Source organism: Budorcas taxicolor, chromosome 21 (assembly GCF_023091745.1).
Source record: "Budorcas taxicolor isolate Tak-1 chromosome 21, Takin1.1, whole genome shotgun sequence".
In the NCBI taxonomy this organism is placed as follows: Eukaryota; Metazoa; Chordata; class Mammalia; order Artiodactyla; family Bovidae; genus Budorcas; species Budorcas taxicolor.
The window spans coordinates 23189145-23213077 of NC_068930.1; the positions used below are offsets into that span (position 1 = coordinate 23189145).

The 23933-nt window shown below is 48.5% G+C and overlaps 1 protein-coding gene across 1 annotated transcript in view; it reads left to right on the top strand.

Annotated features, from left to right (window-relative positions):
* The first annotated feature begins 16414 nt into the window (after positions 1-16414).
* The window catches only part of ACAN (aggrecan), a 40199-nt gene continuing 32680 nt past the window's right edge, over positions 16415-23933 (top strand). The window contains exons 1-5 of the mRNA XM_052659857.1: positions 16415-16484; positions 18947-19330; positions 20647-20821; positions 22120-22247; positions 22528-22821. Coding sequence (XP_052515817.1) covers positions 16415-16484; positions 18947-19330; positions 20647-20821; positions 22120-22247; positions 22528-22821 — 1051 coding nt within the window. The remainder of the gene's footprint in view (positions 16485-18946; positions 19331-20646; positions 20822-22119; positions 22248-22527; positions 22822-23933) is intronic.

Below are 23933 nucleotides of genomic sequence, written 5' to 3' on the forward strand. Positions count from 1 at the left end.
ACACGACTGAGCCGCTAACACTTTCACTTTTTGCATTTGTAAGATGTAAAGGAAGTTCTATCAGGAAAGGCAGATTAAATAAGTGATAGCACTCCAATAAGGTCAGTGCTTGTATTCTAACCAGAGGCTGGGCAAGTGGAGTCCATAGGGTATAAATGCCCCCTCATGACCTGAATTGAGCTACACACACACACACACACACACACCTCTTCACGCTGAGTCAACAGAAACTCTATGAAGTAGGTTTAATTATCTCTGTTTTATAGAGGGGCTTCCCAGGTGGCACTACTGGTAAAGAATCCGCCCACTAATGCAGGAGATATAAGAGACGCTGGTTCAATCCCTGGGTAGGGAAGATCCCCTGGAAGAGGTCATGGCAACCCACTCCAGTATTCTTCGCTGGAGAATCCCATGGATAGCTGATAGTGAAACTGAGGCACAGTGTTAGGTTGTAGGGCCAGAACTTGAACTCATGACTATCTGATTGTAAAGTTCATGGTTTCCTGCACTCTGCCTAGAGAGAAGATGAATTTCTCAGACCAGGCCCTGACATCTAGCATAAGAAAGAGAAGCCACAGAGCTTGTCCCTCAGTCTGGGGCTCGTCCTTCAGGGTGTATGTGTAAAGCCCTGTTTATTCCTGCACATCATGCCCTTGATTCATGGTGATTATTTGGCAGATTCCAGGCCACCTCCAGGAGAGGGAGCCATGAGCCAGAAAGACTGTGGGTCCAGAGTCTATTGAACACTGGGGCAGAAGAAAATTCTGTTTCCCAGCAGATTTCCAAGACTTTTAACACGGAGAGAGCTTTCTCCCTCCACCTTTCTCCACTGAGACACTCCTCTCTATCCGCCCCAGCCCCAGTTAGCTGACATTGGTCACTGGGGAGTCTGCTGGCTTTGACCCACAAACTCCAGTTCTCCTAATGGCCTCCAGGACCGGAGTTTATTCTCTTCTGTGATTGTCTTGAATGAAGTTTTTTTAAGGACATAAAACTTCCTTTTCTTTTTAGAAATATTTTTCCTTTAAAAAAAGTAGTGAACCACATAGAAAGTTTAGGAAGTAAAAACTTTCAAAATGAAAAAGGAAAATTGACTGCTAACTCTCCACCGGAAGATAACCAGAGTTACATTTCTGTATATTTCTGTGGTCTTTTTTCCATGAATAGATTTACATAAAAATGAAATGGAGTCTCATTCTACATATTATTTTGCAACTTGTTTTTTTGTGCTCCCTCATATAAGGTGAATGTGTTTCTAAGTCAGTAAATAGTTTTTCCATAATTGGAATCTTCTACATGCCAGGCTCTCTATTGGACACGGTAGGGAATACAAAAGGAGAAATGAAAAGTTTTCCTTGACCTTCAGGAGAGCCCACAGCTTAGATGGGAGAGAATGCTGTCTGCTCATCACATGATGCACAGAGCCCTGGTTCCTTGTTCTCATACATCCACTGGTTGTGCAGCTGCGGGTGAATTTTTCCATCAAGGGAAATTGGCATCAAGCTCTCCTGAGTTTGAAGCAGTACAGAGCAGTGACAGTCACTGGGAGAGAGCATGCTTTAGTGAGAAACTCTGCAGCCGCTCCACTAATGGCTCTGGGTCCCCAGTGAGGCAGAGACGAGGGGTTCAAATTTGCTGTCCCCAGGGTTGACCTCTGTCCCCTTGTTCCTCTCAGAGCATGAGGATCTTGAGGTATCACACCTGCATCTAGTATTTAATGATATGTATTTCTCGTATATCCTGGCCCTCCTAACAAGCCAACAAATTTATCTTCTTCTCAGATAAAGAAATAACAGTCCCACGCAGTAATGGAAGGAAGATGATTGCATTCAACTCATTGGGAGACAATGTTAGTGGGGGGAATCCACCAGGACACCTTTCTTAAGAGATTTTCAAGGGGAGTTTTGATCCTACTTGGGTTCCAGCTTGTGTGCAGCCTTAGAGCCCAACCCCCTGAAGATGCAGATCATTGCTGGGGTATGAGAAAGCATCCCAGGATGCTGGAGGCAGTGTGGTACCCCAGAGAGTCCTGAGTACATGAAGGCCTCCCTGGATATACAAAATATTCCAGAAAAAAATTGGATGGGAAAAATTCCAGTTGGAATAGTGCACAAAGATCTCTAAAGATTATGCCAGACAGGGCTATAGATTTGCCTCCTCAGAAGGAGTAGTCCAAGTCCAGTTCATAGAAACAGAAAGTAGCCTGGTGGTTTCCAGGGGCTGGGGGGAGCGGAAATGGGAGTTCTTGTTTAATGGGCACAGAGTTTCATTTTGCAAGATGAATTCTGAAGATGGATGGTGGAACAACGTGAATGGATGGTTATGGAACAATGTGAATGCACTTGATGCCACTGAATGATAAAATATCTGAACTTGAAAATAGTTAAGATGGTAAATTTTATGTTATTTGTATTTTGCGTGCGTGCTAAGTCACTTTAGTCATGTCTGACTCTTCGCGACCCTATGGACTGTGGCCTGCCGGGCTCCTCTGTCCAAGGGATTCTCCAGGCAAGAATACTGAAGTGGGTTGTCATTTGGAGTGGGTTGCCATGTGGAGTGGGTTGCCATGCCTTCCTCCACGGGCTTTTCCTGACCCAGGAATCGAACTTGTGTCTCTTCGGTCTCTTGCACTGGCAGGTGGCTTCTTTACCACTAGCGCCACCTGGGAAGCCCTATTTGTATTTTACCACAGCTTAAAAAAAAAAAAAAATCAATTTTTTGAAAAAGGAAAGTTGGCTTTCTTGTGAGGAAGAAACCTTGACTAGGAGGATCTGGGAGGCAGCAGACAGCATGAATCCCTAGAAGGTGTTTTCATGAAGGTCGCTGCTCTGGCATCCCATCAGGAGGCTAATAGGCACCTTAGTCCTGACAGCCTTGCAGGGCATAGTCATACCACCAGGAGCAGCTGGCAGCGAACTGGGGACACGGGGGAGAGAGCTGGAAAAGGAGGAAGCGGGAAAGGGGTGAAACATCTTATCATGTCAATATTTGCAGCTCTTCTCCAATTGTTCTGAAACAAATCAAGAGTCAGAAAGGTCTGTGAGGGGTTCAGGGAGCAAGTTCTCTGCCTGTCTCTGGGTTTTGCGCTCATTCTACCGCCCCAAGGTGCCTTGGTGCTTTGAGTCAAAATGTGAAGTCTCCCCATGTAGGAGGCACACCACAAATGTCCCTTCATTGAATCGTGCTTTAAAGCTGAGACCACAGATTGTCAAAGTGCTTTGGGTGACAAGAACAAACCCATGACAGGTTCCATTCTCAGCACCTGCCCCCATCCCTAGCACGGACATGGGAAGCAGGGATCTAGTTAGCAGTACTGGTTTTGGAGTCAGACTGATCTAGGTTTGAATTCTGGGTCTGGCGTTCCCTGGCTACAGAATTTACGGTAAGTCATTTACCGCTCTGAGCCTCTGTATCCTCTGTTCTAAAAACAGGACCAGTAATGGAGCCCCTCCCAGGATGATCGTGAACCTTGAATGAGATGATTTGTTTGTTCACACTGCTGCTGGGCACCATGCCCAGCTTGGGCTCAACCTTCAATCTATAGCCATTTTTAGAGGAAGGGTAGGTGCTCATGGACAAGGGAGAACCAAGGATGGACAAGCCCAGTGCATACCCCAGTGGGTGCAGTCTCCCTGCAGAAACACAAATGCTATAGGCCACATGCACTCCTGCTGTGAGGGAGCAGGGTACATTTGATGGCAATGGGAACTTCACAGAACAGAGATACTGGGGGCCATGGTTTCCTCCTGATAAACACCTGAGATCAGGTCATTCCCCAAAACCCTGAGACAGGCCCCCACCATCACCTACAAAATAAAACCAAACACTTTAGCCCAATCATGGAGGCTCTTCAGAATCTGGCCCAGCTTTGTTTCTAACTTTATGTGATCCTACACCAGTTGGATCTACTCCTTTCACCATACCTTTATTCACATGACCCTCCTAGAATGCCCTTCCCCTACCTCCACAGGCCCATTGTCATCGTTCAGTCGCTCAGTCATGTCCGACTCTTTTCGTCCTCATGGACTTCAGCAGGCCAGCCTTCCCTGTCCTTTACCATCTCCCAGAGTTTACTCAAACTCATGTCCATTGAGTCGGTGATACCATCCAACCATCTCTTCCTCTGTCGTCCCCTTCATCACATCTTTCAAGGCTCAGTTCAAAAGCCATCTCTTCTTCACAATTCTCCCAGGTCCTCCCAAAACAGGAATGATTTCTGTATCTTAGCTTGTGGAGCGGTCTCATTGAGAGAGGCTCCCCTCTGGTGCTGTAGGATTTATTCACACATCTCATCTCCTGCCTCACACAGTGAGCCCCGGCGGCGGATCCACTCTGATCCTTCCTCAACACCTGCTGCGGTTTTCCACATGATGGGTGTTTGACGGAGGAAAAGAGGGAGGGAGGAGAGCCAGGAAATCCTCGGAACTTTTCCAGATGAAAGGCAATGATTCCATCCACGTGAGGGCCAAAAAAAGAATGCTCAGCTCCTCAGAGCACATGCGCCAAGAAGAGAAAGCAGTGTCACTGAGGGATGGCCATGGGGAGAAGCGGGCTTGTCTGCTGTCTACCCGGACCACACTGGACCCCCTGGGCAGGGCTAACTAACCTGGTGGAGCAGAAAGTTTCAGGAGGTCTCCAAGACCTCCTTGTGGTCCAGTGGATTACTAGAAGGACTCAGAGCTCAGCAAAGCTGTTACATTCACAGTTACTATTTATCACAGCAGATGGATACAGATCAAAGTCAGCATAGGGAAGAGCCACACAGGACAGGGTCCCAGAGAGACGGGGCATGAGCATCCAGTTGCGCTGTCCCAGGGAGTTGTGTGGACAACCTTTACTTCCCCAGCAACAATGGGTTGCAGTGTGTACAGAGTGTTGCCAATCCGGGAAGCTCACCTGAGCCTGGCTGTCCAGGATTTTCACTGTGGGTTGGTCATGTAGACATGGCTGACCACCCACATGCTGACCTTAGTTTCCAGTCCTTCCAGAGGTCAAGGTGATATCACATGACCCAAGATTCTCACCATAAATCACACTGTTAGTACAGACAATCCAGCGTGGCCCAAGGCCCCCAGGTAAATAAAGACTTAGAGACTACCTTCTGGGAGCCAGGTCCACAACTCCCAGTGGCTCTCAAAGAGAAGCCTGACCCAAAAGGAACTAAGTGAATGTTCTCTGTGATGTCTTCCCAGTCCTAGAATTAGGGCATACAAACTACAGTCAAGAGAATGAGGCTTAATTCCAGTGGCCCATCCTCTTTCTTACTCTTGACTAGACCCCAAGTCTAGACTAAACTCCAAGAACCTGGGCATCTGCCCCCAGAGTTTAAGGGGTTAGGCTAGTTGCCCCTTGTTTCCTTTCAGCTGCATCCTAGGCACTTGGCCCTCTGCTTTGCTCAGGAATTCATCTGTAACCCCAAACGCCTGTGTCGTTGCTGGCCGGGACCTTCAGCTGCCAGAAAACTTTACCAAAGATCGTTTTGGAAACCTGGGCTCAGTTCCCACCAACGGAGGCCCCTGAGGAGTCCTGCTGGGTCCCCTAGCCCCTTCCCAAACTCCTACAGGAAGGAGCACTCTGTCCTGCCAGGTTGATGGTCAGTGCCAACTGGAGGGAACTCAGTTCTTGGCCCCAGATTCCTGCCCCAGGAAAGGTTCTTGTGCCTGATGGAAAGTTTGGGCCGAAGGATACTTACTCTTTTCCAAACTCCCAAGTCTGATATTTACACAACGTCTGAAATTAATGCAGAGAAAACCTCCAAGAGCCCGGGTTGGAATGGAAGACTGAGAACAGGAAGGGGCAGGTCCCAAGTACCAGTTTTTTTCCACACAGAGAACAGGGCAAAGCTCAGTGTCCTGGGCGAGTGAATCAGGAGGCATTAATGTACCACTCTCCATTTTAAACTGGTTTTACTGGGAATTTGCAGTCGAGGGTAAGGAGAGGTGGGAGTAATGGGGAAAGGCTGGTGATGTGGAGCTGAATTCTTCCCTCTGGTGCCCACCCTGGTCTGGTCTTATGCTTTCGGGCCAGGTTTGGGTGCAGCCTCCCATCCTAAGAAGCACCATCATGGCTGGCCTTCCTTCTCAGCTCTGGACCTGGCTCAGTCCCAGCTCCTGAAATACACAGCCTTCATCAGGCTGCTAGATGACTCTGAGTTCTGTTCTGTCCCTGGGTGCTATCTCCTGGGTCACCCACCACTCCCTGCTTGGTGGTCCCCAGATCCATGCTGACCAGTCTTGGCCCGCTCCTAGCAGGAGAGTAGGGTGAATGGATGTTTCCAGGGGCCATGGTATGCTGCGGGCTACCCCGACCCGCATTCAGAGTTAACACTCCTCCTAGGGTTTCTAATGTGTTTCAGGGTTGAGGAGGCAAGAATGCTTTGAAATCGGTTGATTTGCAACAGTTATTGTCAGTCTTAAGCTTAGTGCTCCTTCCATTCCCAAACAATCCAGAAGGGACATTGCCCATTCATGAAGCACCATTCATTCTTTCATTCAGCAAATATGTGTTGAACACCTTCTATGTGCCAAGCACTGTTGCAGACACCTGAAGTATGTATGCGTGTGTGGGTGCTCAGTTGTGTCTGACTTTTTGTGACCCAGTGGACTGTGGCCCGCCAGGCTCCTCTGTCCATGGAATATTCCAGGTAAGAATACTGAAATGGGTTACCATTTCCTACTCCAGGGGATCTTCCTGACCCAGGGATAGAACCCACATCTCCTCTGTCTCCTTTATTGGCAGGTGAATTCTTTACCACTGCACCACCTAGGAAGCCCAAGTAGGTATAGTGTTAGTCACTCAGTCGTGTCCAGCTCTTTGCAAACCCATGTACTGTATGTAGCCTGCCAGGCTCCTCTGTCCATGGAATCCTCCAGGCCAGAATATTGGGAGTAGGTACCCAGTCCCTTCTCCAGGGAGTCTTCCCAACCCAGGGATCGAACCTGGGTCTTCCCCATTGCAGGCAGATTCTTTACCATCTGAGCTCCCAGGGATAGTAGTGAGCAAAAGTTCCTGCCCTCATGGAGTGTATATTCTAGTAGAGGAAACAAACAATAAACAAGCAAATGGAAAAGTGCAGGAAGTTCTAGTAATGATAATGCTATAAATAAACAATAATAGGGTGACATGATAGGGAGGTGTGAGGGTGACATGATGGGTAGGGGTGAGGGAGGTCAGGGAAGGGACATTTGAACTGAGGCTGGAATGATGAAAGTGGCCAATCAGGGAAAGATCCAGAAATGTGTACCAGGAAGAAGGAACAGAGGAACTAAAGCCATTAAGAGGAAACACATTTTTATGTTCAAGAAATAGCTAGAATGTGGCTGGGAATAGAGGTATGATGTGGTGTGAGCAGGAGTGAGGGCATAGAACGTAGGGACTTAATAGAACATGAGAAGGGGCTGGACTTCACTCCAAGAGCGTTCGTCCTGTTCTGCCATGATATATAGGCCAAGATTTGTTTTAATGGTCCTTTCTGATCCGACCTCTACATCCCTGGCTCACTCAAGATTCCAATGTGATACAAGCTTCCTTCCTCCCAACGCCTTTTACCACCCCACCCAACAGATCAGACTGCTCAGGGAACAAAAGGACTTCTGTTTGATGATTTAGAGGAAATAAGACGTTTAGAGCAATTTGTCATAGGAGTCATCACTCCCTGTTCTCCTCCTAACTGGAAATTAGCAATTTCCAGAGCCATCATTCATGGATATTCTGGCCAGAGTTGTCAAGAAACTTTCTCAAGCTCATCTAAAATATAGCAAGTGATGAGTCAAAGGTATGAATTCAGGTTGTAGTTTTAATGTACCCACCTTCTCCCATACCATATGGTCTCCTAGGAAACTGAGACTAGGCTGTTTCAGGAAATTGCATGGTTCCTGGGTTCAAAGTGGACCCCAGAGAGAAGAAGAATAGCATATCTCTCATCACAGTAGATCCAGGTCAAGCAGTTGTTACTAGCAAGGACCTTTTTCCGTGAGTGAAGGAAATCAAGACAGAAAGGCTAGAGAGAGTAGAAATTGATGTTTTTAAAAACAACTGTGCGCTTCCCTGGTGGCTCAGACGGTAAAGAATCTGCTTGCAATGCAGGCAACCCGGGTTCAATCCCTGAGTTCCCTGAGAAGGAAATGGCAACCCACCCCAGTATTCTTACCTAGAAAATCCCATGGACAGATGAGCCTGGCCGGCTACAGTCCATAGAATCACAAAAAGTCGGACACCGCTGAGCAACTAACACTTTCACTGTGCCCTGAACCGGAATCTACTCCATTCAGGTTCCCACTGTGCCTATCACCCACCTCCACAGGGAGGGCCTTTACCTGCAAACCCACTCACACCTTCAGCCAACCTAAGTCAGTGCTGTTAATTACCTATTTTGGCTGTGCTGGCAGCAAGTGAAAGCTACTCTTTGTTGCAGGCTTCTCGTTGCGGTAGCTCCTCTTGCGGAGCTCGGGCTCTACAGCACGTGGGCTTCAGTAGTTGCCGCTCCCGGGCTCTAGACACAGGCTCCGTAATTGTGGTGCACAGGCTTAGTTGCACCTCAGCACATAGGATCTTCCCTGACCAGGGATCAGACCCATGTCCCCTGACTTGGCAGAAGGAGTGCCACCAAGGAAGTCCAATAAAGGCAGTCTTTAGATTGTCCATGAAGCCGCTGTATAAGCTGATCTTGGCTGTAAGGTGCTCACTGTTGCCTAAGGGTGGAACAGGGATGGCTGGGCTCATTCAGGGAACACGGGGCAGCTCTGAGAGTGACAAGGCTTGGGTCACTGGAGAGGACACCAGCAGCATCAGGATCTCACCTAAACAATCCAGACTTTTATTTAAACTCTCATCCTATCCCCAGGCTTGAGGTGAATATAGTCAGGAGCCCTAAGTTAATCAAGTTGTGGGGGATCCCACTGTTTTCTGTCATTGCAAATCAAATGACCATCCACACATGGGACATCATCTCAATTAGATCTAGGCATGAACTGTACTGGGTATAACTTCTATCAAGTCAGTTCATGTTGGTTGAGGGACTACGATCTGCAGAGCCCAGTGCTTGGTGCCCACACTAGGTGATCAGCGCACCCACAATGGATTGAAGGCCGAGATGTGTACACAATGCAGCTGTTCTCCCACCTCAGCCAGGGAGGATCCGGTCCGATAAGATTTAGGAAAGGAGACAGAATTTACTGAAAGCCACACAGTGCGTGCATGCTAAGTCGCTTCAGTCATGTCCAGCCCTTTTGAGACCCCATGGACTGTAGCCCACCAGGCTTCTCTGTCCAGGCAAGAATATTGGAGTAGGTTACCATGCCCTTCTCCAGGGAATTACAGAAATCCTATATGATAGATCCTATTTGATCAGCACTTTAGAAGTAAGGAAATTGATCCTTCAAGAGGTTAAATAATAGGGCCAAGGTTTTATGTTCACATGTAAGTGTCACAGTTGCGATTCAGCAGAATCTATGTGACTCCAAGGGCTTCCCAGGTGCCTCAGTGGTAAAAGAATCCACCTGCCAATGCAGGAGACACAGAAGACATGAGTTCGATCCCTAGGTCGGGAAGATCCCTGGAGGAGGAAATGGCAATCCACTCCAGTATTTCTTACCTGGAGAATCCCATGGACAGAGGAGCCTGGCGGACTACAGTCCATGGGGTCACAAAGAGTCAGACATGACTCAGCACACACAAGCACATGCATGTGACTCCAAAGCCATCTTCTTCTCACTACACAGCCCCACTCGCCACCCATACACCCCCCATAAGTGCTTAGCCTGGTAGTTTAAAACAACAATGGGGAAGAAATCACAAGCTGGCATGTGTTTGTTAATTAGTTGGTGGTAACCACAAGGAATGACAAAGAACATGGGCAGAAAGGAGATGGTTTCAGGCAAAGGTATCTGGAAGTTCCCAGGAGGTAGTATTTACCCTGGATTCAGAAAAGGCTATGATTAGGTCAGATGTAGAGCTGTTCTACAGATATAAAGTCTTCTGGAAGGAACAAACTGCATGAGCAAAAGGAAGGAAGAGAAAGAGGAGGGCCAGACCCAAGCCACGGGCACCACTTGAAGGCGAGCCCACATTCGTAGAGAGTGCCTGGTGGGCTACAGCCCGTGGGGTCACAGGGAGTCGAACACCACTGAGAGCACACACACACATGCACCAGATGTGACACCTTCTGGACACAAGTCTTTCTTTTTTATTTCTTAGTAACTAATTTATTGTTTTATTTATTTATTCGGCTGCTCTGGCTCTTAGTTGTAGCACACGGGATCTTTAAACTCCATTGCAGCCTGTGGGATCTAGTTTCCTGACCAGGGATCAAACCTGGGTCCCCTGCTTTGGAAATATGGAGTCTTAGCCCCTGGACCACCAGGGAAGTCCCTGGACCTGTGTCATTTCTTGATTTCTTTTCTTGATCATTTCTTGATTTCTCCTAATTCCTCCACTTGAACCTTGCTCCTCCCTTGAGAGCCTGAGGCTCCCCTGAGAGCCTAATTCCTCTGAATTTAGGCATGATACTCATAACCTCACAGCTCCCCTTTTTGCATCCCTCTGCTGCCCCCCACATCTTCCCCAGCATGTGGAGGGCATAAGGGGGCATCTTTCCCTGTGGTTTTGAACCTTCCCAGTGAATGCTGATCTGGGTGCAGGATCAGAACAAGAGATGAGCTCATTTCTAACCTGGGGGGAGGCTGTGACAGGTGAGATGTGACCGACTCTGACCCTGTATCAAATGTCTCTTTTCTGCACTGTGTGGAGCTGACACTTAGAGTCTCAGAGAACTCCAGGGCCAATTCTCCCACTCTACCCTGTGTCAAAGATGCGAAAACTACACTTGGGGTCATACAGACATTCTAGACAGCATCAAGGACCCGGCACCCATTCACATGCCTGCTATTTTCTAGGTACAGATATGTCTCCATTTACAAGAATATAAGCAACTCAGAGGAAAACCCTCCTTTCCCCACCTCACTGTGCCCTCTGTCTTAGCACAGGGCTGCTTGAGGCCAACCCTAGACAAAACTCTGGGTTTGAAAGGTCGCTCTGCAGCACCCTCAACCTGCTGCCACAGCTTTTTCCAGTGGACTCACTTAATTGCCCAGAAAGCAGGAAAACATTTACAGAATTTGCAGTGATAACCAAGCAAGTAATACAAGGCACTGTGCTTAGTCACTCAGTCGTGTCCAACTCTTTGTGACCCCATGGACTGTACCCACCAGGCTTCTCTGTCCATGGGGATTTTCCAGGCAAGAATATTGGAGTGAGTTGCCATGCCCTCCTCCAGGGGATCTTCCCAACCCATGGATCAAACCCAGGTCTCCGGCATTGCAGGCAGAATCTTTACCATCTGAGCCACGAAGGAAGCCCAAGTAATACAATAGGAATAAGGAAATCAACTCTATTTTTTAGAAAAAGATCCAGATGGAGAGAGAATAAGCAAAAAAGAGAGAAGAGAAAGAGGAGAAAATATAAAGTGAGCATCAGCATCCATGCTTCACCATGTCCCATTCTGATTCCAGTGTGCAGATGAGAAAACTGAGGGCTTGTGTGAGTTCACCTGGAATCAGTTTCCTGACTCCCCCTTTCCACGCCTTCCCACCATGTCTGTTTAGAATATGTGGGAAATTAGCAGCTGCAGTTGGAGTCAGTCTTGCCAGATGTGTCCTTGATGTGGGATCCCTGCCACTTTCCCTGTTCTGGGTTTAAAATCTCTCTTTCTGGTATTCTTGCCTGGAGAATTCCACGGACAGAGGAACCTGGGAGGCTACAGTCCATGGGGTCGCAAAGAGTCAGAAACAACTGTGTGACTGACACACTGACCGTGACAGGGGTCACCCCGTGAAGAATGAATGAGCACTTCCTGTTCAACTAGAGACTGAAGACCACCTGCCTCAGCCGTGTAGACAGGATTCCCCCCAGCGAGGTCTTGATTGTACAGCCCCAAAGCCATCCACCAGTTCTGAAGGAACCAAAAACAAGTCATTTGATCCACCATGCTGTGTGGAAAAAGCAAACAGGATGCAAAAAGATTGCGACTCCACGTAACGCAAGTGGATGCCTAAGGAAAAAAACCAGAAGGAAAACTATCAAAACATGAACAATGGTTGGATTAGGATGGAGGATGATGGTGATTTATTTTCTCTAGTTCCTTTATTTTCCAAATGTGTGGTAGGGTGGTGATGTTGGCAAAGGCAGTTTTATCCTTTATGGAAAGTCATCTCATCCAACCCTCACCCCAGGAAAAGAAGCCTCCCTGTAACCACTAGACGCTCTTCCAGTCCCCACATTCTGAGAGGCTCACCCAGGCCTGACTCTAGGGAGGAGGGAAGAGAGTGGTGCTGACGGATGCCTGCTGAGTGCCAGACCCTGGGCTTGCCGCCGAGCCAGAGACACAGCCCCCGCCCTCCAGAAGCCGGGTCTGCCTGGCACATTGTCTCGCTCAGTCTCTGAAATAGCCATGGAGATGGATCTTGGGTTATTAAAGCAGGAGGTGCTGAGCAGGACTGGGACCCAGGTCTAGGGGTCTCCACTGCATGTCGCTGGAATAAGAATTCAGGGCAAGCAGGTGAGCCCCTCCCATTCAGCCCCATAATCTGATGGAATAAAGGTCAAAGTCCTGACTGGGTTGGCAGCCATCTGATAGGGTATAGCTGATGAGGAGGTGGAAGGTTTCCATGTGTTCAACTATGGGTCTGTGTGTGTGTCTGTGTCTCTCTCTCACACACACATACACACACATGGCCTGAGCTCAGATTCAAAGCACTAGCACGCCTTCTTTCCCCCATCAAACTTCCTAATAATTCTGTCCTGAAAAAGCCAGCTCCTTGGTAATGAGCCCAACCTCACACACATGGAGCCCACAGAAGCTCTGCACAGACCCTCCAACTTTCACCCGCTCCTCAAGCCCCTCTTTCCCTCCATTTTAGACAGCCCCTTCCACTGTCCTCAGCCCCAGCCTCCCAATCCCGTCGCCACCAGCTCCACTTCCCCTGCAGAAAGGCCACCCTGTTGTGGGGACTGGCAGAGTCCACCTCCTCACATAAAGGCTCAGTGAGGCCCGGACACACTGGAATCCAGACAGAATGGAATTTCTCCCTATTTTCTTTACAGCTGAGAAAACACACACAAACACAAGAGCATATTTATTACGATATTTCTATCCCAAAGTTTGTCTTGAAAAAAAAAAGAAGAAGAAATAAAATTAATTTCTCTGCCCACAACCCGTCCCCCCTGCCCACCACCACCACCACCACCAATGCCCACTCCCTGCCCTTTTCATTCCTGGCCGAAGCCAGGGAGAAAAACAGAGCAGACCCAAGCCCCACAGAGAACCACTGCTTCCCGGACAATGTCAGGCTTGTTCAGAGAGCGAGGGAAGAAACACAACTCTGAAAACATACAGAGAACTTCCCAGTGAAGGTTGTTCTGAGGGAAGAAGAACAGGCGGCCTTGTGTCTGGACACGCTTTCCCTGAGGCTCTAGGAAGAGACAGCCCTGCAAGTCTAGCCCCCTCCTCACAGAGGAGGAGACACCTGACCCTTTAAGCCTCTGGAGGAATAGTTCTTGGCCGTGACAGATCACACTGGGCCTGAGGAAAAGTCCCCTCAGGAGCCAGAACCTGGAGTCCCAGAGATTTTTTTTTTTTTTAAGGCAGCTTCTAAGGAGAAAAATCCCTCAGGAGAAGCTAGGAGCTGCTTCTTAAGCCTTTGGAATTTTCCAGACTTCCTACTCATCCTCACACCGTCATCTCTGAGCCCCTAGCAGCACCCACACAGACAACCCTTTCATCCCTCAAGTGCCTGCTGTATGTGGAATGAATGAAGGATAGCTGTGGAAAGATCACTCAAATGACAAACTAAGGGACTTCCCTGGTGGTCCATTGGCTAAGACTCCACACTCCCAATGCAGGGGGCCTGGGTTCAATCCCTGGTTGGGGAACTAGATCGCACATGCCACAAATAAAGATCCTGTATGCTGCAACTGAGACCCAGCACAGCCAAATTAAAAATATATCAGTTCAGTTCAGTGCAATCACTCAGTCGTGTCCGACTCTTTGCGACCCCATGAACTTCAGCACACCAGCCCTCTCTGTCCATCACCAACTCCCGGAGTTTACCCACGAGCATCCCCAGAGTCCTGGCCCTACCCACTCCCTTCCCCACATTCTAGGGGTGGGAACCTCAGAGCCTCTTATCCTCAAAGCCATCCAGCCACAGCTGATGGTGACTGAGCCAATAGAGACTCCTAGTGGGTCATCAGACGCTGATGGAGTCCAGGTCAGGGACACTGGCTGCAGCCTCAGTTGGGCATTGCACTCAGCCTGTGAAAGCTCCCTTCCTGTCTTTAGGGTACACGTCATGGAGTGCAAGTCACAAGTGTCCACAGTGTGACTGCATACCCTCTAGCCAGTGGTGCCCTGGCCACATTTTAGAGCCTTCTGGGGAGCTTTTAAAATGTCTGAGGACCAGGCTGAAGCCCAGGTGATTTCAGTGTGTAGCCCAATTTGAGAACCATCCCTCGGTTGACCTCTTGTAAATTCAGATGGGTCTCCTTGAGGTCTGAGTACTCTGGCCCACTCAGAGTCAGGGTTCCAGTTACGCAGGGGGTTCCCTTTACATTTTGTCATCACAGGTTAGTATACTTTGCGGGACAGTTTTCCAACAGATGACAGTAAGGAAAGTTGGTTTCTCTAATTCATAGGAAGTCATTGTTTGGGCCAACAGGGGTTGGTTGCTTCAGGGGTCCTGGGCTGTCATTTCTCTAATGGTGCTAGTGATAAAGAACTTGCCCGCTAATGCAGGAGATGTAAGAGAGGCAGGTTCAAGCCCTTGGTTAAGAAGACCCACAGGGGAGAGAATGGCAACACACAGTATTCTTGCCTGGAGAACCCCCTGGACAGAGGAGCCTGGCAGGCTACAGTCCATAGGGTCACAGAGTCAGACATGACTGAATCGACTTGGCACACATCCCACAGAGCAATCTCAGTGAGTATCCTTCCCCTGACTTGAATGAGACCCCTGAATTGTGCCCCAAATCTTGGTACATTCTCTGACCTAAAACACATAGGTTCCTGAATTTGGAGTTGATGGCAGTTCAGATTTTATCAAAGAGATGGGGTAACTCGCGTCACTTTTCTGGGCCTGGGAAACTGTGTTAGTCAGGGTTCCCCAGAGAAACATAACTATTTAGTTGTGCATATACATACAGAAAGAGATTTATTCTAAGGAATTGGCTCACGTGATTGTGAAGGGTTTTGGCAAGCTAACAAATTGGCTCAGATGGTAAAGAATCTGCCTGCAGTGTAGGAAACCCAGGTTCAATCCCTGGGTCAGGAAGATCCCCTGGAGGAGGAAATGGCAACCCATTCCAGTATCCTCACCTGGAGAATTCCATGGACAGAGGAACCTGGTGGGCTACGGAGCATAAGGTTGCAAAGAGTTGGACACAACTCAGTGACTAACACTTTCAGTTGGCAAGCTAGAGAGCCAGGAGAGCCAGGGTGGGAAGCCTTGAAACCAAGAAGAAGCAATGCTTCCATCTAAGTCTGAAGGCAGTTTGGTGAGCATCAGGCAAGAGACATTATCTCTTATTTAGGGGAGGTTCAGCCATTTTGGGCAAACTGTGGGCCTTCAACTGATTGGGTGAGGCCCACTCACATTGGCAGTCCAGTCTGCTCTACTCAGTCTGCCAATTTAAATGTTCATCTCTTCCCAAGACACCCTCACAGACACACCCAGAATAATAGTTGACCAAACATTTGAGCACCTCATGGACCAGTCAAATTGACACATAAAATCAACCATCACAGGGATCCTTTAGGATGAGACTTTACTGGTTAGAAGATGAGAGGTTCCCTAGAAAAACCAGAAGGAGATAAATTTAATTATAGCCTCACACTGGTAATTAAGGAATCCATGAAGGTTTTGTGAGGACAGGATTCTTGGAGAAGATATCTCTCAGATCACAATGCAGCCTCCTTATAGTTTTTTTTTTTTTTTTCCAAATAAAACCTCTTTATTTTTCTTTGCAGTCACATAGGTGAGATAAACAGTAGATCAGCTGAGGATATTTTATAAGATTTAATGTGTGTGTGTGTGTGTATACACTAAGTCGTTCACTCATGTCCAACTCTTTATAGCCTTTTAGATAAATATCTGTTGTTTCATTTAATCACAAAAGCTATACATGCTTATCATAGACACTTCATAAAACATGAAAAAAAATCCGAAGTGCAAAATAAAATTATCCATAAAGCCATTGTTCGAGTATAATTATTATCACTTTTTTTAAATTAGCCTCCTCTTGATGTGATTTCAGATCCATGGATGAGGAGTTTATCACACTTGTCATGTGACACGTGACCCTCAACCTCACCGTATCTGAACCTCTGAATAACATCTCTTTTCCCCTCTCTTCCAGGTGAACTATGACCACTTTACTCTTGGTGTTTGTGACTCTGAGGGTCATCACAGCAGCCATCTCAGTAGAAGTTTCAGGTGAGGACATCCCCACACATGTCTCATTTACCCGGCAGGCACTGAGGACTGGACTCGGGGGTCGGAGACCAAGCCTGGCACTGATAGTGCTTGATCTGGGCCATCACTTTAGAGGCCCCCCTCTCTGACTCTCCTACAGCCCCAACATTCCCTAAAAATGAGGAATTGTAGGGCCAGCGATATGTGTCCACCCTGCTCTATTCTCCCCCTGGGTACCCAGGATGCCCAGAATTCCCTGTCCAGCTGGACCCAAATCATCCCCAGGGCTGCATGGTTTGCTCCTCTGGGTCCACCCTTCCACAAAAGGACCACCCACCACCGCCAGTCTGAGCCACCAGAAGGCCAGCGGGAGAGGTGAAGGGGTGACTGTTTGGGTGTGAACACAGCTGGGTTGTGAGAGCCTGGATAAATACAGATCCTTCACAGCGCAGAGCCGTGGAGGGAAGAAAAGGGGTCCTGATTCCCTCTCCTCCAGCGTGGCCACCACATCCCAATGCAAAACTCTAAGGGATCCAAGAATTCTAAATTTGAATCTGGTTTTTCATTTTGAAAGGTATCATTGTCAAATAAGATGGAACATTTTTTAAAAACAAGTTATGGGTCTATTGGCTTGATTTATAGCTTTTAAATATTTAGACATATGATCCATGAGTCTCCACTTGTACTCTTTCCCTGAGACCCTTGAATAGCCAGCTGGCTATACCCTGGGGTGATTTGCCCACACAGGCCAACCATTGCATGAGGGTTGGTTGAGAGCTTTAAAAACTGCAGGGCTGGGTGCTGCTGTCACTTCCAGTTGTCCCTGGAGAACCGTGTGTGTGTGATCAGTCAGTGCAGTATTGTCTGATTCTTTGTGACCCCATGGACTGTAGCCCACCAGGTTCCTCTGTCCATAGGATTCTCTAGGCAAGAATACTGGAGTGGATTGCCACACCTGCCTTCAGAGGATCTTCATGACCCAGGGATTGAACCTGAGTCTCTTATGTCTCCTGCGTCAGCAGGTGGGTTCTTTACCACGAGTGCCACCTGGGAAGAACCTGCCCTGGAGAGCTACCACCACAGAAACCATGCTGTGTCCTGTGCTAGGGCAGAGCCTCAGAGCGATATTTCTGTGAAGGGCCTGCTAGTGACCCCCCAGGATATCAAAAGGTTAGGGCTGGACCCCAAACATTCCTGGCTCCCTCTTTCCTGCCTTGCTGTGTATCTGCCACCCACAAATATCTGAAACATTTTTATGGTCAACCTGCAGGCTCTCCTGGAAAAAAAAAGTTCAATAAGTATATGACTGTTCATAAAAGTGCTGTTTTTTCAAAGGCTCTTTCTTTCCAATACCAGGAAGATTTTTTACTTCTAACAGAATTTACAAACTCTCTGCATCTTCCCTATCAATACCATCTAGGTTTGTTGTTGGTTTTTTTAATGGAATCTAATCATATCCCAGGAGAAGGCAATGGCACTCCACTCCAATACTCTTGCCTGGCAAATCCCATGGACAGAGGAGCCTGGTAGGCTGCTGTCCATGGGGTCATGAAGAGTTGGACATGACTGAGCGACTTCACTTTCACATTTCACTTTCATGCACTGGAGAAGGAAATGGCAACCCACTCCAGATCCCAACCTCACCCCAGGCTGACTCTTTGCAGACTTAAATGTCTGATCTTCTCTGATGCCTCTCCAACTAGGCCCCTGATCCCCCAACAACAGAAGAGAATGACTAGTCCTTCTGCAAGGTCAGGATGGAGCCCAAAGTGTTTGATATTTTTATATCTTAGCTTTACAAGTTGTATAAATTTTTTCTTCCCCATAGTAATTTTCTCTTGATGTTGTTCAGTCACTAAGTCATGTCTGACTCTTTGCTACCCCATGGACTGCAGCATGCCAGGCTTCTCTGTTCTTCACTATCTCCCGGAGTTTGCTCAGACTCATGTCCATTGAGTTGGTGATGCCATCCAACCATCTCAACCTCTGTTATCCCCTTCTCCTCCTGCCTTCAGTCTTTCCCAGCATCAGGGTCTTTTCCAGTGAGTCAGCTCTTCACATCAGGTGGCCAAAGTATTGGAGCTTCTCCCCCAAAGTAACTTACCAATTTTTGAGTCAAGCTGTCACTCCAGAAAGACAGTTTCTGCTTATCCCATGGCTTGTCACTCCAGAAAGATGGGTTCTGTTTATCCCATGGCATGGCATCACCTAGGGTACCCCAGTTTGAGAAACAAAGAGGTACACCTCTGAGTTTCCCAATGGCCCCCTCTGCAATCCTTTCTGGCTCCATAGTTCCCATCTTGAGACACAGAGACCAGGGGGTCTTGAGAAAGCTGCTCTGGAAAGGGAATTCCATATGACACAGGAGCCTTCCCCAGCACCAGCACAGACATTGTCATTTCCAGAAGGACTGACAGAGAGGCTGGGTGGTCCTCTCTGGGCACTAATGGGTCTGTCTCCCGCCCCCATGTCTCCCTGCACAGAACCTGACAACTCGCTGAGTGTCAGCATCCCTGAACCATCCCCGCTGCGGGTCCTCCTGGGGAGCTCCCTCACCATCCCCTGCTACTTCATCGACCCCATGCACCCCGTGACCACCGCCCCCTCCACCGCCCCCCTCGCCCCGAGAATCAAGTGGAGCCGCATATCCAAGGAGAAGGAGGTGGTGCTGCTGGTGGCCACGGAAGGGCGGGTGCGGGTCAACAGCGCCTACCAAGACAAGGTCACGCTGCCCAACTACCCTGCCATCCCCAGCGACGCCACCCTGGAAATCCAGAACCTGCGCTCCAATGACTCCGGGATCTATCGCTGTGAGGTGATGCACGGCATCGAGGACAGCCAGGCCACCCTGGAGGTCGTGGTGAAAGGTGAGAGCCTGCCCGGGGGTACCCTGCTTCACCTACAGAAAGAACCAGAATGGCATCCGCACTGGTGGGCACCCAGGCAGGCTGGCTTGCAAACCCCGGCTCCTCCTCCTGCCAGTTCGCACCTCGGTTGAGTTACTTAATTTCAGTTGCTTCCTCTGTAACGTGAAGCTAGTAATATCACTCTCGCTGGACTTTGAGTGAATTAAACACTCTGTGGCCACAGTCACGTGTAATGAATGACAATCTGTGCTTCCCAACAATCTTGTGATTCGATTGCTTTGTGACCATCCCCATTTTACAGACAAGCAAACTGAGGTTAAGTGACTTGCTTGAAGTTTCCCAGGAAGGGAGCCAGAGCATCTCCTGACTCTCCACCCACATGTCTTTTCCTTCCTCCACCTCCAGTTCCAGAAGCCAAAGAGGGATGAGGACTTTCTGGTCCCCTACCCTCGATGGACTAAGGAATATGGCTGTGTTCTTGGTAGGCTTCAGGACTTCAGTCAGCACCAAGTTTTTCCTGTTGGGTTGTTGTTGTTCATTTGCTCAGTTCTGTCCAGCTCTTCCCAACCCCATGGACTGCATCATGCCGGGCTTCCCTGTCCTTCACTATTTCCTGGAGTTTGCTCAAACTCATGTCCATTGAGTTGATGATGCCATCCAGCCATCTAATCCTCTGTTTCACCCTTCTCCTCCTGTCTTCAGTCTTTCCCAGCATCATTGTCTTTTCCAATGAGTTGACTTTTCACATCAGGTGGCCAGAGTATTGGAGCTTCAGCTCCAGCATCAGTCACTCCAATGAATATTCAGGGTTGATTTCCTTTAGGATTGACTGGTTTAATCTCCTTTCTGTCCAAGGGATTCTCAAGAGTCTTCTCCAGCACCACAATTCAAAAGCATCAATCCTTTGGTGCTCAGCACTCTCTGAAAGGCAGTGTGCTCCTACCTGTGCCTTAAAAAAGACTCTCACTGGGATGGCCCTGGGCTGAGGGGGCATCTTTCTGCAAAGCAAATATGGGGTCCTGGAATGACATGAAAAATTATGAGGAAAGCAGATTTTGATCCAAGTCAAATAACCTGATTATCAGAATTATCACAGGTTTCCAAAAAGATGCCTTGTAAGGTAATGAGCTCCCTGTTAATAGAAATGTTCTAGCAAAGGCAGAAGGACCCCATGCAGATATGGAGCTGGGATCCACCCATCAGCTGGAGGCCCAGCCCAGATGTCTCTATGCCCCCTTGGCTCTCCCTGATTCTATGAAGGCCTGGATGAGGGGAGGCTGTGCTGACCTGCCATCTCGCTCTCCTGTGTCTTGCAGGCATTGTGTTCCATTACAGAGCCATCTCCACGCGCTACACCCTGGACTTTGACAGGGCGCAGCGGGCCTGCCTGCAGAACAGCGCCATCATCGCCACGCCCGAGCAGCTGCAGGCCGCCTATGAGGACGGCTTCCACCAGTGCGACGCCGGCTGGCTGGCCGATCAGACTGTGAGGTGAGCCCCGGGGCCACCATCGGAGCGGAGTGGGAGATGGACTGGAACACTGACCCGCACTGAGCTGGTGCCAGCCTGACACCAGGACCAACCTGGGCTGAGGCTAGACAGGTGCCCTGGCCAGTCTGAGGTCAGGTCCCAAATCCTTGGTCCTCTGTCCTGTGGTGGATGAGTGATCACTAGCAGCATAGCTCTGCATGAGCATTTTCTCCATGCAAATTATACATCATTATTCTTCCTACTCATTTTTCCCTTTACATCTTTTTAAAATTTTGGTGTTTATATATTTTTGGGAACCACTTTCTATTCTGTTTTTAATAGAGCAAGACACATGTAAAATAAGCTTTTTGGCTCATTTCCCCTGAGCACAGCTGCTAAGGGGTGGGTTCCCCGGCAAGACAGACAGAGCCTTAGCTTCAAGGGAGGGCAATCATGTAAGCAAGCCTGTAAAAGCAAGATGAGACAATTCATTTGAAGTGGATCAAAGCTCCAAATGCAAAAGCCAGAACCACAAAGCCACAAGAAGAAAACAAAAGGAAATAACTCTGTAATCTTGGGATAGACAAAAGATCTCAGGATAAAAAAAGCCATTAACCATTAAAAAAGGCAAAGTGATTCAACAGCCTAGCACAGTGCAAAAGACCACACCTCAGATACAAGAGGTACTTATATACCACAAACCCTAGTTTTGATACTTAGAGGCTGTGTGACCTTGAACAAGTTGCTTAACATCTCTGGGCCCCACTTTCTTATAGTTTAGAGAGGTTATAGCACCTTCCTTCTTAGGTTGATGTGAGACTCCAATGTTACAGAGCAGGGTTCAGCAAACTATAGCTCATGGGTCAAGTCCAACCCACTCCTTGATTCTGTAAACAAAGTTTTATCGGAACACAGCCACGCTTGTTATTTTGTCTGTGGTTGCTTCGTTTGCACTAGGATGGCAAGGTTGAGTGGTTGGTCACAGTGGAGACCCTCTGGCCTGCAAGACCTGAAATATTTACTATCCATCCTTTTACAGAAAAGGTTTGCAAGCCCCTGATAGAACGTTTGGTACCAATAAATATTTAGTAAAAGGCGCCGCTTTCTGTCACCAATAGTTATGAAAACATCCATCTCAATAAAGCTAGGAAAAAACTGTAGAAAACAAGTAGCCCAGAGATCTCAGCAGATCCCAGCAGATCCCGGCAAACACATCAGTAAGTCACCGTTCCTCCCACAAGGGAGGAAGGTACAAGGGCACAGGTCATCGGCCCCCTCCGTCCCCCGAGTGTCACATCCCTGCTTTGGGTTCCCGGCAGGTACCCCATCCACACGCCGAGGGAAGGTTGCTATGGAGACAAGGACGAGTTTCCGGGCGTGAGAACCTACGGCATCCGGGACACCAATGAAACCTATGACGTGTACTGCTTCGCGGAGGAGATGGAGGGTGAGGCCGCCCCGCCCTCTCATGAGCCCCAGCCCAGCCCCTTCTTCCTGCCGACTCTCAGCGTCACGCGGGCCTCCTCCTGGGCAGGGCGATAATCCAGGATACCATACCCTACCTCGACGTCCCTCCCAACCCCCCATCCTACCCCTGAAATACAGATACGTGGGACCAGGGCTTTGCCCAGTTAAAGACCAAACTCAGAGGAACCTGGGGATCTCCCTGAGGACTCAGGGCAGACGTAGGAAGGAGCTCCTTACCCTCCTGGCTGTGTCTTTTGCAGGCGAGGTCTTCTATGCAACATCCCCGGAGAAGTTCACCTTCCAGGAGGCAGCCAACGAGTGCCGGCGGCTGGGCGCCAGGCTGGCCACCACAGGCCAACTCTACCTGGCCTGGCAGGGTGGCATGGACATGTGCAGCGCCGGCTGGCTGGCTGACCGCAGCGTGCGATACCCCATCTCCAAGGCCCGACCGAACTGCGGGGGCAACCTCCTGGGAGTGAGGACCGTCTACCTGCATGCCAACCAGACGGGCTACCCTGACCCTTCATCCCGCTATGACGCCATCTGCTACACAGGTGGGTTTGGGCTGGAGGCATTTCAGTGGGGGAGCATGCCACCGAAATGGGGACCCAGAGGATGAAATCTTAGAATGGGGAGTTGGGTTTTACCTCCTTCAAGGGTCCACTGGGTACCTGAACCCCATGTCTTAGCACCCCCTATTCACATGGGTTCCTTGGGAAGCTAGAATCACTGCAGCCTGCAGTGTACCCAGTACTATCTCATCAGCCCAGAACTGGGGAAAAACGTGAGATTCAGAGGCTGTTTTCTCAAGTTTGAATCACGTCTCTGCCACTCACTCCTGGGCAGCTGTGATAAAGTCAAGGCCCTGAGCCTCACTTCCCTTATCTGTCTAATGGGAAGATATGGGGCCTGACTTGAGACCACGCGCCACAGGAGGGCGCTGTGATCTGCCCTTTTTAAAATTTTAAATATATTTATTTCTTACTTGAAGGATAATTGCTCTACAGAATTGAGTTGCTTTCTGTCAAACAATCAGCCATACGTATACATATGTCCCCTCCCTCTTGAGCCTTCCTCTCCGCAGTTACCCTTTTTAATTGAATTCACTTCAAAATGAGGGCCATAGTGTTACTTAAGAGTGGGAAAAAGTTTTTGACAAGGGCTTTATTGTGAATATTTAGACTAAAACTTTTTAAAATGTTTTTATCCTGTATTTTACACTGTCTAGGGTTATTTGTGCAAACATAATTAGAATTACCCCCAAAAGCTTCTCTTCACTTTTCTTTTTTTTTTTTTTACTTTATTTTTTTATTTTTTTTTAAGTTTTTTATTTTTTTAATTTTAAAATCTTTAATTCTTACATGTGTTCCCAAACATGAACCCCCCTCCCACCTCCCTCCCCATAACATCTCTGTGGGTCATCCCCATGCACCAGCCCCAAGCATGCTGTATCCTGCGTCAGACAGACTAGCGATTCAATTCTTACATGATAGTATACATGATAGAATGCCATTCTCCCATATCATCCCACCCTCTCCCTCTCCCTCTGAGTCCAAAAGTCCGTTATACACAGCTGCGTCTTTTTTCCTGTCTTGCATACAGGGTCGTCATTGCCATCTTTCTAAATTCCATATATATGTGTTAGTATACTGTATTGGTGTTTTTC